The sequence below is a fragment of the Callorhinus ursinus genome, unplaced genomic scaffold (assembly GCF_003265705.2).
Source record: "Callorhinus ursinus isolate GAN/ISIS: 27379988/994484 unplaced genomic scaffold, GSC_fseal_2.0 scaffold46, whole genome shotgun sequence".
Taxonomy (NCBI): Eukaryota; Metazoa; Chordata; class Mammalia; order Carnivora; family Otariidae; genus Callorhinus; species Callorhinus ursinus.
In genome coordinates this window covers 7,413,902-7,428,021 of record NW_027397108.1, presented here as the reverse complement: position 1 = coordinate 7,428,021, position 14,120 = coordinate 7,413,902, and the positions used below count along the sequence as shown (strand labels likewise).

The 14,120-nt window shown below is 57.2% G+C and overlaps 1 protein-coding gene across 1 annotated transcript; it reads right to left on the bottom strand.

The window, feature by feature from the left end:
• Positions 1–7,594: 7,594 nt before the first annotated feature.
• Positions 7,595–13,995, bottom strand: ADAD2 (adenosine deaminase domain containing 2). The gene is made up of 10 exons (XM_025860458.2): positions 13,445–13,995; positions 10,149–10,289; positions 9,788–9,835; positions 9,572–9,697; positions 9,326–9,476; positions 9,067–9,234; positions 8,714–8,943; positions 8,362–8,605; positions 7,991–8,111; positions 7,595–7,905 (listed from the first exon to the last, which is right to left on the bottom strand). Exons 1-10 carry the CDS (start codon positions 13,902–13,904, stop codon positions 7,801–7,803), a joined length of 1,794 nt encoding a protein of 597 aa, XP_025716243.1. The 5' UTR covers positions 13,905–13,995; the 3' UTR covers positions 7,595–7,800.
• Positions 13,996–14,120: the final 125 nt, after the last annotated feature.

Genomic DNA, 14,120 nt, shown 5'->3' with positions numbered 1-14,120 from the left:
GAAGGGAGAGGGCAGCGTGATGACGCCAGTGACGTGGGGGCCTGTGGGCGCCAAATGTGGACCGGCTTCTGAGGAGGTCTGACTTGGTTCTCCCAGACCTTTGGGTCCCCCCAGAAGCAAACCCTGATTCAGGGATGTACATGCAGGCGGTTTATTTGGGACGTGACCCTGACAAGCACTGGCTGGGGAGGGAGAAGTGAGACAGGGACAGGAAGGCCGCCCGACCAGGGTGTGCGATCAAGCCCACGGGCGACTAGAGTTCAAGCCCATACATATTCCAGTTCTGTGGATGACACTGTGCCCAGGAAAATGCCAAGCGTTTGTTGTGTGAAGGTCAATTTCCCTCTCATCCAGGCTCCCATTCCAGGGTCCCGACAGGCACCGTGTCCGACTCCTCATTTAGGCTCAGGTCCTGGTCTCAGGGTCATGAGATCGAGCCCCTTGTTGGGCTCCGCGCTGGGCGTGGAGCCTGCGTGGGATTCTTTCCCTCTCTCTCTCCCTCTGCCCCTCCCCATCTCCACTCACTCCCGCCATCTCTCTCTTGCTCTCTCTTTATCATCTAAAAAAAAAAAAAAGATCAGGAATGTTTCATTTCCAAATACAGGTATGGTTTGTTCCCGGTGTTTGACCAATGTCATCAGTATCAAACAAGCTCAGATTCTCTGCATCCTCCCTCTGCCTCCCTGGGTGTATCAGCTTCACCCCCAGGCTCCCCTCATGGCCGCCAGATGGCTGCCCAAGCGCCAGGCCTCACACCCTCACTTCCCCAAGCCCAAGGAAGACAGAAGCCTTTTGCTCCTCAAAATCCCAAGCATGTGTTTCCATCGAGTCTTACCGGCTGAGCCGCTTATGGCCACACCCCCGAAACAACCCCTGCAGCTAGGCTGTTTGGTTTATGTGAGTTGGGGCTCACCCTGGAGCAGAAGATAGGCTTAGTCCCACCCAAGCCACGTGGCTGAGAATGGGGAAGGTGAGTTTCCCCAGAAGAAAATCAGGGTACCCTTTCAAAAGAGACACAAGGAGGTTCTGGGCAGCAACCTTACCATCCGGGACAATCACAGCCTCTGGGGGGTGGTGGCTGCGTGCCACTCCCTGCCCCATCACTTCACGCACCCCTAGAGTCTCACAGCACTCTCTGAGGAAGGTGCTAATATCCCCATTTTACAGACAAAGCAGCTGAGGCACGGGGAAGCTAGGTGAATACCCCAAGTCACCGGGCTGACAGCGATGGATTCAGGATTGGAACCCAGCCTGTCTGGCTCCAGGCTCTATGCTCTTACCCTCTACTTCCTACTGCCTTCCTGAAGGCCCTGGACTATACGCATGCATTCCCGATGGGCCATCTCTCACTACAGAAAAGACGCTAAGATCTAATCCTCCCTGCAAGATAGTATTCCAGAGCTAGGATATTTGGTTTTTGAAAGAAGCAGGCTTCCCAGTGCAGAGGGAGGGCCTGGCGGACGAGAGCCTTGGGCTCTGCTCTGGGTCTCACACCCTCATCAGCTCAGCTCGTTGGTGGGTTTCAAACACCTGTCCAAAAGCCCCCAGTCTCCGAGAGTCTCCCCTGTGTGAGGCCCTGGACCAAGACTCTACGTGCCTTATTTCATCCACACAGCGACTGTGTGGAGGAGGCCCCATTTGCCCCCGTCTTACAAATGAGCAAACCGAGACACTAAATGGTCCCACACACAGTAAGGGCAGAGTTGACATTCCAAACTCAGGTCGGTGGTTCTGGGGCCTGTCCCGGGGTTACCCACCACACCAACACGCACCCTGAGGCTGTCCTTTCCTTTCCTGGAGGGCCCTGGGGCAGGGCCTGCCACGGACTTGCCGACATCTGGTTCGTCTTCCACATTTCCGGCTTCCCTGCAGGTAAGGGTGCCACGGCCAGGTTTCTGGTCAGTGGAATGTGGTGGAAGGGGTATGTGCTACTCTCTCTCCTGCCTTTCACGCCACAGGCCCTGCAGATTCACAGGAATATTCAAAGGCCTAAGGCAGGGGTCAATAAACTACATCGGCCCCCCTCTTGTTTTTTGTAAATAAAGTTTTATTGAAACACAGCCTGGCCCGTTCCTTGTCTGCAGTGCTCTGGGGGCTGTAACAGCAGAGTTGAGTAGTTGCTACAGAGACTGCACGGCCCACAAGGTGGATATATTGACTTTTTGGCTCTCTGGAGAAAGTTTGCTGGCTCTGCCCTGAGGGGTGGGCCCACGAGAGGGAAGCAGCGGATCCCCCGCATCCGCGGATTGTACCAGCAAGAGAAGAGCGCCTCCTGACTAAGCCACTGAAACTGTGGGGCTGTTTGTCACAGCATTTGGTCTACTCTGTACCCTGTTTCCTGTAGAAGCTTCTAAAGGCAACCTCAGGCCAGACATCCACCCCAAAGCCTGGCCGCTGGCCCCGGCGGGGGGAGGGAGCTTTTGTCTCCAGCCCCGCTGGCTGGCTCTGGTGATCCGCCACTCTGGGAATAAGAATGCGCACCCAAAGTGCATCAGCAAATCCTATGGGGAAAAACCCACACCGGCACGGTCACCCAGAGCAGCACTGACATCCCCATGCGCCGTCTTCTCAACCACTATCGACACTAGGCAATGAAATATTTTCACTTCATGATGCCCCCAGAACAGTTGTTCAGTCCTAGACCCGTATCTTAGAGCCGCCCACCTCTGCCCCCAGCCCATTTCTACCTTCAGGGACAGCCTGGCAGCAAACGTGGGCGCCCCCTCCTTCCCAGAGCGTGACTCCTTCCCCCATCTTTCCAAGCACGGGCCCCAGGGACAAGGTGAGCAGTGGGGTCCACTCACGCTCTCACCAGATTGCCGCATCCCAGCCACCCCCGCAGTGTGTGACTGCGTTTGGACCAATGGGCAGGTGAGCACAAGTGATGTGGGGACCCCAGCTCAGGTCCTATGAGGGGAGGCTGCCTTCCCCTGAGGTCAGGATGGGGGACAGCCACCGGAGGACCTGTCACCTCCTTTCTGCTGAGAGGAATGAGCTCTGCTGAAAGCCCAAGGGGGTGGCTGTCTTTGTTACAGCGTCTTAGGGTGTATGCGGGGTTTTTAACCTGCCATCACACCGCCGAGCCGGGAAGTGGGGTGACTCTCACTAACCTTTCTCTAACTCTTATTCACTCTCTGCAGGGCAGAGGGAAAAGGGCCCCAATACAATGGAAAATATCAAAATGTCATCTAAAACCATATTTGAGAACAGGATTTCTATTCTCTCCCTGGAGCCAACTCCTGTAAAGAGGACATCCTATATAATTCATTCATTTCCCATTCAACGCTTGTCGGTCAGGCACCTTCTATGTGGGAGACCCCCCCTCCAAGGAGATGGGGAGAAGCAAACCAGGGGCCACCTCCAGGAGCTGGGAGCAGACAGGCTTGACACCGGCCACCACCTGAGGACTGCCAAGGCCCAGGAACGCTGCTCAGCCCCCTTCCCAGTTCGGCCACCACCACCCTACAGGCAACGCATTTGTGGCTGACTCATTTGCCAGATGGAGAAACTGAGGCTTGGGAAGGTGGAGTGGCCCCTTGGCCTCCAGGTCCGCCCTTCTGCTCAGTGATGAAGACCATGCCCAGCAGAGGGACAGCATGGTGCAGGGGATGCTCAGGAAAGGTTCCCAGAGCTCAGGGTGGCAGGAAGGGAAGAGGGGATGGCCCAGGCTTCCTGGAGGAGGCAGCTGGCCTGTGTGACTTGTGCCCAGCTAGATGACATCACCTCTTAATTTAAATGTGCCACTGCTGGCAAAAACTACACCTGCAGGGGATTAGGCCAAGAAGACATTAACAGACTCTCCATTTCAAAAGCAGCCTTCACCATTGTCCTTCAACATAAATAAGCTGAGTCAAAGGAACTGAACCAGTTTTGTGTAATAAGGACTGCCTTGGGAGGAAAGGATGGGCCGGGCAGATTTATGCAAGGTGGGGACAAATATTCCTTACTTGGCAGAACACAGCAGAGTTAATGTCACTGTGAATAACTTGTTTACCCAGTGATTATGTGATGAATGAATAACAGAAGGCTCGCTGCATACAGCCGCAGTCTGGGACGACTGTTGTAGTCACCACTGCGGTACAAAATGTAAATCAATTGAAATTATCTCCTGGGGACAATAACGTGCAATTATTGGGCTAATTAATAGGCTTGGGTGTTTTTTAAAAATTCTCTCGTCCCTGAAAAAAATAACCAAGAGAAATCGTGATTTCAAAGTTGGTCTGAGAAGTTTCTTTTAGAGAAACAATACCTAACGGTAAATAACTCCGCTGTTTACTCGGATAAAACTAACAGCGCTGACCTGGCTTTGAACCCGCAGGGTTCTAATTTCCCTCCCCTAATCCTCCACCTGCCCCTCTGCCTTGCACCTGCGCATTCCTGAGCACCTGCGGGCCAGCCCAGAGGCAGCCCCTCCCCTCCCTTCCCCCTTCTCCCTTCCTTCTCCCCCCTCCTCCCCCCTTCTGCCTCCCCCTCCCTTCCCCCTTCCCCTGCCCCTCCCCCCCCTCCCATCAGTGGCTTTCTCCCTGCCATCCCCCAAGCACCTCGGCCCGAGCACTTTCTCTCAACCACAAACACTGCATCTCCCACCTGCCACCGTCCAGTTCTCATTTTATAAAAGCTGTTGCGAGTTTTGTCCAAGGTCATGGGAGCAAATCCAGCAGCAGCCGCCGCACTGCCGGGGTGGAAGGGCTGGGAAGGCAGCACCACCCCGCCCACCCACGTGTTCTTCCAGAAGTTACTCTGCTTCACCTCAGGAGCATCCTGCCCTGTGAAGTGGGGCCCCATTATCGCCCATGGCACCTGTCGCTCCCCCTGCTTGTGCTCTCTCTCTCTCTCTCTCTGTCAAATGAATAAATAAAATCTTTAAAAACAGAGAGAGATTTCCTTTATCTCTAAACCCCTCAAGATACGTGTTGGCAAGCATCCCCCAAGCATATGGCCCACCGACAGACATCTGAAGGGTCTCAGGACTCAGGTTTTATTACATGGTAATAAATGACCTTTTCCCAACAATAGCTCAAGGCCCTGGAAACCTTGCTTCCAAAATTCCTTAGAGACTGACGCGATCCCAAACCCCCTCCCAACTTGAAAGTATGTTAACGGGCCATTCCTCATGAGCCCGGGCGGGAGCTGTTTCTGCCCACGGGTCCCGTCCCACGCTTCAATACAACCACCTTTTTGCACCAAAGACGTCTCAAGAATTCTTTCTTGGCCCTTGGCCTCAAACCCTAACGTTCTTTCCTACGTCAGCAGGGCTCAGGAAGGAGTGGTAGCAGAGGGTGGTCCCACATGGACCGGGATTCATGGGGCTGGTGAACCCCATGTTGAAGGATGCCAGAGGGTTCGGGCATCATGGTCCCACCGGGGAGAGGAGGCAGGCCCTGGGCAGACTGCTGCCCTAATCCCTGCCGGTAAGGTCCTTTGGTTTTTTTGTGAGAGGGTAGGGCCCAGGGTCCCTTCCACTGGGCTTGCGGGTGTATAGAGGTAAACATTCACCCCAAATTCATGCCCCGCCCCTGAGCCTCTGAAAGTGACCTTACCTGGGAGCAGTCTTTGCACATGTAAAGTTAAAATGAGGTCCTATGGGAATTGGGTGGGCCCTAAATCCAATGCCTGGGGTCCTTGGAAGGGACACACAGACGTACAAAGGGAGGAGGCCAGGCGCGCTGGGGCAGAGACAGCAGTGATGCCGCCCCAAGCAAGGATGGCCCGGTGCTCCCAGAAGTGGCCACCTGGAATGATCTTCTCCCGAGAGGCCACGGAAGTAACCGGCCCTGCTGCTGATCAGACTTCTGGCCTCCGGAACTGGGAGGGAACAAATGTCCGTTTTAAAGCACCTAGCGTGTGGTCCTTTGTTACTGCAGCCCTGAGAAGCGGACAGAGCGAGCCCTACAGAGTGGGGTCCTGGTCCTCCTTCTGTGCCACCCCAGCTGCTCCCCTGGGTAACTCAAGGGATTGCCTGAGCCTGCTTGCCTCACAGGGCCGGGTGCGGGGTTAGCCTTCCTTTTCCTCCAGGCGGCTGCGGTGCATCGGCGAGGCTACCAGGCACTCTGAGGGCCTCGGCTGGGAAGACCACTCACCCCGCACAGGCACACACACCCGCACATGTCTGCACACCTGGGCACCCTGCCCGCCCAGGCAGTGTCGCCTGAGCAGGAGCACAGCCTGCTCTGAAGTCTGGAGACCGGAGGCGACGGGTGGTTGAAATCCTGCCAGCCCCACGGCCCCACGCCCTGTGGCCCGAGGCTCCCTGCCCCTGCAGCTGTCTTAAGATTCAGAACTACAGACTGCTCCCCTAGGTGGGCCTTGGGAAGCTGGGTCAACGTTCAGGGGCAGGCCAGTGCTGATGCTGGAGTCCTGGGACGGTGCCCCCTCCGTCCAAGCCACCCTCTCTGCCCCTGAGTGTGTGTGGCCTTGGCCAGCCACTTGAGCTTGGTGCACTTGAGTCGACTCATCTAGAAAAATAATCAGGCCTGCCTGGGTGGTCTGTACTCCCCCGGCTGATGTAGGAAAGAACTTTAGGGTTGGAAGCCCGATGGCCAAGAAAGAATTCTTGAGATGTCTTTGGTGCAAAAAGGTGGTTGTATTGAAGCGTGGGACGGGACCCGTGGGCAGAAACAGCTCCCGCCCGGGCTCATGAGGAATGGCCCGTTACATACTTTCAAGTTGGGAGGGGGTTTGGGATCGCGTCAGTCTCTAAGGAAATTTGGAAGCAAGGTTTCCAGGGCCTTGAGCTATTGTTGGGAAAAGGTCACTTATTACCGTCTAATAAAACCTGAGTCCTGAGACCCTTCAGATGTCTGTCGGTGGGATGCTTGCCAACACGTATCTTGAGGGGTTCAGAGATAAAGGAAATTTCTAAATTTTTGTACTTTAAAGTATACTTACAGGATCCTGGGGGTTGGGAGTGTCGGGCTAGAATTGCCTTTTGCCCTCAGCAAAGTGTCAGCATGGAGACAGTTGAGTCCCTAGAGGAATGTCACTCTGCCTGTTTCAAGGACTTGTCCATGGGCTGGAGGGAGTAAGGAAATTTTTCTTCTGCCTTTATTTCCCACATCACTGGGAAGGGAAGGGACACAGGAGCCCCCATCACACCCAAGAAGGAATGCTCCCACACTTGCTGCCACAGCCCTGCCCCAGAACACAACAGGGCCTCCCCTGGAGCACTCAGGTAGGCTGGTGACACAATAAAGTCATTCTGTGTTTTAAAAAAACCCTCACAGTCCTCAAATGGTGTCACGTAGACTGAGTTCCCAAACGGGGTTTAACACGTAATCCAATTGCGGTTTCAACCTCCCTAAAAAGGTAGTCCCAACTGGTTCATCAGAGATTTTTCACCTGGGTCTTCCCCACTCCCCGAGGATGAGCTGATCTGCACAAGACATTTTGCTCTTTCTCCTAGAAAGCTCCGTGTCGAGAACAATGATTTTTTATTTATTGGAGGGTTTTTTTGCCAATAACTTTTTGTCCCCACCGTCCTAGAAAAACTTGCCATCTTGTTCCACTCCTTGGGACACCTCTCTGCTGGTAGGTGGAGCTGCCCCACTCATGAATCCTTTAACGAAAGGGCTGCAGGCCCCCCGCTCCTTCCAAAAGAGCCAACAACACGTAGAAGCACCCAAAACCGCTCTTTATTCAAGTCCGAATGTGCAGCAAGCCCCTACCCCGCCCCACGACGTAGGCCCCTCCCTGCAACCCCAACTTTGCCCCGTGCATCTCCCATCCCCCTATGCGCCTCCCCACCCCTCTCCAGAAGCGACCCTCCTCCAGCAGGATCCAGCTCAGCTCAGGAGGTGGGCTTCAGCCTTTGAATTTGCCCACCAGTGGTTTTGAGGGCCAAGCCCCCAGGCCCTCCTGGTCCAGGAGGAGGGCCAGCTGCCTGCGAGCATCCTGGTAGGGTCCAGCCTGGGAGAGGACAGGAGACGGTGGGAAGCTCGTGCTTGCTACGGGTGCAGGACAGAGCAGGCTGGAGGGGTGGCAGAGCACTGACCTTGGCTGCCTCGTAGGTCTTCAAGGCCAGGAGGCTGGACTTCCCGAGAGCTCTGGCAGCCTGGCGGAAGGCCTGGAGAAAGGCTGCCTTGCAGAGGCGGGAGGGGGGCCCGAGGCCAGCGCTGGAGATGGACAGAGAAGGCCCGGAGACTGAGCTAATAGGCCCACACCACGCCGCTCACGCCATCTCCTTTCTGGCCATGCAATCTTGTGGGGTTCATAGGTGTCACAGGGTGGGTGATGGAAGCGCCAGCCACGGTTACAGGTCACAGAGCTAGGATTAGAACCCAAGCTGGGAACCGGGTGCACCGTCCTGCCCCAAGGGCACGGAGCCACGGACCCCTCACCAAGCTGCCCACGGGCCTTTCTTACTCAGCCTTCACACGCCCGGTGACCACATCCACAACCTCGACATCGGTGTCCCCCAGGCTCCAGTTGAGGCTCAGGCCATGGCAGGTGTTGGGGGTAGGATCCAAGGGGGCCACGGGGGGCCCTGCAAACAGGTGCAGCGTGGTACGGGCATAGGGGGGTGGCAGGCACGGCCCCAAGACCCTGTCTAGGTTGGGCCGCGTGTGGATGGCCCTGCTCAGAGTTGGGGGGTCGTGGCAGGGGTCAGCTGGGGGGAGAGAGGCACAAGACAAGGTCTGCATCACCAGCACCCTCTCCCACACACCACCCAGACACCACCTTCCGCCCTCACCCCCAGAGCTCCCAGGGCCCTCACCCAGGACAAGGCTGGTGGCGTAGAGGGGAGGCAGGAAGTGGGCGAGCAGGGCGCCACCCAGCCCCAGCACGGCCCAGCGAGCCAGCTTGTCACTGGCGGAGAGGCAGCCCACATAGGTGTCCCGGAGCGCGGGGGCCACGTAGCACACAGGCTTCAGCTCCCCGCGGACATGGACCTGCAGGCGGGAGGGCGGGCTGTGCAGGAGGCTGCCCTCAGAGCTTGGTGGGAGGCTGCAGAGGTGGGCAGAGGGAGCGAAGTCACAAGACACAAGAGAGAAGGCTGCTCTTCTGTCCCCCCATACCGCCCTTCCCCACCCAGCCAAACTGAGGGCCCCGCCAGGGCTCCCCACGTACTAGATGTCATGAGCGGCTCCCTTGGGGGTATTGCTGACGTAGAGGTGCAGGAAGATCCGGGGCTTGAGGGCAAAGGGGGGCCCAGACCCAGGCTGGGGGGCCAGTACTGACCGTTCCTGGCCCTTGGGGCCACCCTGTGTCACCAACAGGAGCTGACGGAATAAGAACCTGGGGGAGGCAGGGGGAGGAGCAGTTCGGGCTGCGGCGTCCTGCGCGCTGCGGGTCCTGCAGCCAAGCGCCCGCCGGGCCCACACCTCACCTGACCAGGGCCCTGCGGGCTACAACCAGCCCGTGAAAGTCGTGGAGCTGCCGCCCGGAGAATTCCAGCCAGCCGGCGCAGGTGCTGCTGCCTGTGCCCAGTGCCACCAGCTCATAGATCTCCTTGGTGTGGCCCCTGGTGCCTGGCACCTCTGCAAGGGAAGGGGGTAGAGCCATGCCAGCAAAGGCAAGGGGTCCATGGGGTGGGGGTGGGGGTGGTCCCGAGGTGGGGCAGGGCAAGCCCTACCTCTCTCCAAGATGACGGCAGCCACAGTCCCCTTACAGGCCTGGTACGGGGAGGTCTGGTCCACAAGGCGGTCAAAGCCAGCACTGACCACAGCCGCACAGCGCTGCTCGTGGGTCAGGATGTTCTCTGCACGTTGGGGAGAAGGTGCAGGTGGGGACCCCACAGACTGTACCCCTCCCCTCACCACAGGGCTGGGGACAACGGGGGCCCACCTACCTACTCTCAGAGGGGCGGCTGGAGGCTTGCTGGGGGTCTTTGGGGGCTCTGGAAGAAAGACAAGGGGGTGGGTTACCATGGGTACCAGGGCCTGCCCACCTGTCCTTGGTCCTTCTGGAAGCCAAGACGTTCCATTGGTGGGAATGAGGGGGGATCATCTTCCACCAACCCCAAACTCCTGGGCTGCCCCTCTAGCAGTCCCTGCACCCCCAGGGTGGCAGGCTTCAAAGGAATTAGGGCATCAGTCAGCTCAGAGCCCCCTCTCCCCAGCTCCCTGCAGGCGAGGCCCTGATGCCTGGATGGTCTCCATGACAACCCAGCCCCACACACGCACCCACTTGGGTCACCTGTCCCCCCTTACCTGGGCTCCCCAGCTGACTCTGGACGTAGCGGAGGGCAGAGAGCGCCGCCTGCTGCCTGGCCTCCGATTTGCTGTTGGCATTTCCCATGGGGCAGAACAGCTCATCCAGCTCAGCGCGCACAGAGAAAGGCAAGCAGGGGTCTGCGGAGGGAGGGACCCTGAGGCAGCGCCCCGCACCCCATCCCCGCCAGGGGCCCACCTGAGCCACAGTCCCCCCCAGCCTGCTTCCTCCTGACCCCACCCCTATCTTCACCCCGAAACTACTGGCCATCAGGCAATCTTGCCATAAAAGAGAATCAGGAGAAATAAGAGGAGTATTCATTAGAACGGATGTGATAACGCGTGAGATCTGAATCACAAAATTAAAACGATGACCACAAAATACAAGAAGTTTGAACGCATTCAAAATGTGAAGTGTGGGTTCGTGGCAATACTGCACAAAGAATGGGTTTCATTTTGTGGACTGGACCCCCCGAGGTCTTGTCTTCAAAGCTTCTCGTTCATACACAGTCTTACACGTCTCCTTGCTTGGCAGCGCACTTTTGCTTTTTTTGATAAAGTTTCTTTTATCATTAAGAGAGGAATCCGTTTCCAAATACGGGACTGCATATTTGTGACGGAGCTCTGTATTGTGTTGTGGGAGCGTGTACACTGCTGTTTGCTCAGGCATACTGTCCCCGCACAGTCCAGAATTCTCTGGGATATGGGGCTTCAAACTCTGTATGGACCTCTGTGAGGGCTGAGATTTATACAATATTAAAATGGGAGTTCTGGGTCAGTGGAGAAATGAAACCGAACTGTCAAAACTATCAACGCATTTTTTTCTCTTTCACAGCAAAACATCAGGGTCCTGCACAAAAGGTGGGCCGAGGAACTGTGTCATGTGGCCAATTAGTTACCAGGTGAAAATGCTCATGGCAAAGATGTCAAGAGCAAAGATGCTTCTGGCCGGAGTCCCGAGAACCAACTCCTCCCGGCACCAGGCAGCAAGGATGATCAGAGGGGACAGGGAGACGGGGCTGCCAACTCCTGCCCGCCCCAGGCACAGCGTGCCAGGCTTACTGTTGCCCAGAGAATCCTGACAAGCCCCTCCCCAGTAGGTCCATATGACCCCATGTGACAGAGGGTGCACCCCAAGGGCAGGCCGCGTGGCCCGTGGTGCCCACTGCACCCCCCCAGCCTGCCCCCAGACACGCCACTCCATTTCTCTCCTAGTTTGAAAGGCTCATCGGCCAAACGCTATCATGTGAGGTGTGACTACGACACGAGAGGTAGAAAAAAACCTCGGAACTGGGATCACTTGGTGAAAGGGCATAAGCCTATTTTGGGTCATGGTTCTTGGTGGTACTTGCTGCTAACTTGTCTCCCAAAAGGACTGCCCTTTCAGAAGGGAGCCAGCATCTCAGCACTCCTTGTGAGCACCAAGATTTATTCCCTTTAGAAGGGCATCAAGAACATCAACTAGCAGATGCAGGAGCATCAGGGAAGTCCCTGGGGCCAGATTCACCGCAGAGGGGAGAGTAAAGACCCCTGGGGGAGGGGTGTCCCCTCCAAGGGAGGCCCTCCCAGCTAATACCGCCCGTCGTGGGACAGACACATCACAGGCCTCCTAGGGGGCGTGCAGCCAAGGACGCGAGGTTATCGAGCATGCTCCCCACCCCCAATCATAACTTGAACCCAGTCCCAAGGAGGGGACTTTGTACGAAACGACCAGGCTTTAGTCTCCAAAAACATCAGTGTCCTGCACACAAAGGTGGGCCAAGGGGCTGTGTCACATGACAGGAGATTAGAGCCCTGCGCAACCACAGAACAGCTCGTGCTTGAGTGGAGAGGGAGGAGCAGGCTCCCCTCAGAGCAGGGAGCCCAATGCGGGGCTCCACCCCAGGACCCAGGGATCATGCCCTGAGCCGAGGGCAGACGCCCAACTGACTGAGCCACCCAGGTGCCCCGCAAACACACCTTTGATACAGAAACCAACCACTCCAGGGGCACCTGGGGGGCTCTGTTGGTTGGCTGTCCAACTCTTGATTTTGGCTCAGGTCATGGACTCTAGGTCACAGGATTCAGTCCCTCATTGGGCTCCGAGCTCAGTGGGGAGTCTGCGAACCCTCTCCCTCTCCCCCTCACCCCACTCGTGAATGGGCTTACTCTCAAGATAAAAAAAAAAAATCTTTAAAAAAGAAAAGAAAAGAAACCAACCAATCCAGAGCTCATACCCAGACCATCAACCCCAGATCACCCCAAGGCAGGTACTGGGCAACTAGGGACACCCTCCTAACCCCAAACCTGACTCAGCGCCTTGTCTTACACAATCCTAAGCTTACCCATCATACCTACCCTGCCTCAACCATTCCTTCCCGAGAAAACCCCAACAAAGCCTCTGCATTTTTCTCTACCCACTCTTCTGCCTCCCGGCCAACCCTGGTCCGGTCCCCTGTGAACCTGCGTGGTGAGCGTGCCTCCCGTTCCTAGGGACCTGTCCTTAATTCTTTCCATCATGACAATCATCTCTGTGCCTGCTGTCTTACCATCCCTGATTACGTTCTGGGTACATTTTTAAGTTTTTTTTTTTTTTTTTTTTCCGACAGAGAGAGACACAGTGAGAGAGGGAACACAAGCAGGGGGAGTGGGAGAGGGAGAAGCAGGCTCTCCGCCAAGCAGGGAGCCCGACGTGGGGCTCGATCCCAGGACGGACCTGAGCCGAAGGCAGACACTTAACGACTGAGCCACCCAGGCGCCCCCCGGGTACATTTTTAATACGGTACTTTTTTTTGAGCTGTTCATTTGGGGTTCTCCTAGGCAGCCTACAAATGTACGCAGCATCTGGACAAATTCTCTTACCGTCTCCTTAGAAACTGGGAAGGCTCTGCCTTAAGGTTGGGAACCTGAATGTAGGACCTGGGGTATCGCTGTGTGTGTCTGAGTCAGAGGTGGGGGACACACGGAGGAAGAGAGGACATGCTAGCGATCACATCTCCTCGCACTGTTGCCATTAGCAAACTATGCTTGGTAACATCTTTCAGTCAGGAGCCGGCCCTCACGTAGGGAGCTCTAATGTTGGCATGGCAACTGTAATTTCAAGTAATTGGCCCTCAAAAAAACCCGGGCTGAAACGCTGCGTTGTTAACCTCTCCAAGCTTCTGTTGGGGATAACGCTCCCCCTGCTGGTGCTCACGGCACCGTGCTGCTCACGGCAGGTCGGCCTCGGCTCCAGGCTCAGGCCCAGCTCGCGATCCCGCCTACTTCGTAGGAGGTTAGCCCAGGGAGCGCCGCGATCCCACGCCACCGGGCCTCACCTGCTGTCTGGTCCTCTTGGAAGATCAGGGACTCGCCCAGACTGGCTGCATACTGCGCGAGCAAGGCCGCGGCCTGGCCCTGCGGCGGGTCCTTGAGCTGCAGGCCCAGCTGCCTGGGCGCCGTCGGGAGGTCCCGGGCAGGCCCGGCAGGCGGGACAGAGACCCTCAGGGACCTCCCCATCTGTCCCCCCAGTTCTTCCCCTGCCCCGGCTGCCCCCAGGTCCCCGAGTCCGGCCCCCTCCCCAGGCCCACCGTCCCCTGCTGCCGAGGCCTGGGGCTGCCCGCCCCCCTCGTCGTTCTCCGCGTTGGGGGTGACCGCGGGCTCCCAGGGATCTTGGCCCAGGCTGGCCGTGGGCCGCCAGGGGCTGGGCCTAGGGTTGATTTGCAACGACGCCGCCAGACGGGGCTTCCTGCGGCCACCGTCATCCGCGCCCGAGGCGGTGCCGGCCGCAGAAGCCATGGCCCGATGCAGGGACCAGAGAGGACAGCGGGACCGATCTCACGCTGCCTGCGCCCTTTTACACGGTGCGGTGTGGCTCCGCGTGAGGAGCACGTGGCAAGGCGGCCCGAGCAAGACAAGCTCCGCCCCCGCCTCATTGCTGGCCAATGAGAGCCTGCAGAGCTGTGTCAGACACTGTGCCCAGCCAATTGGAAGGCCAGGCTCCTGAGCAGCAGC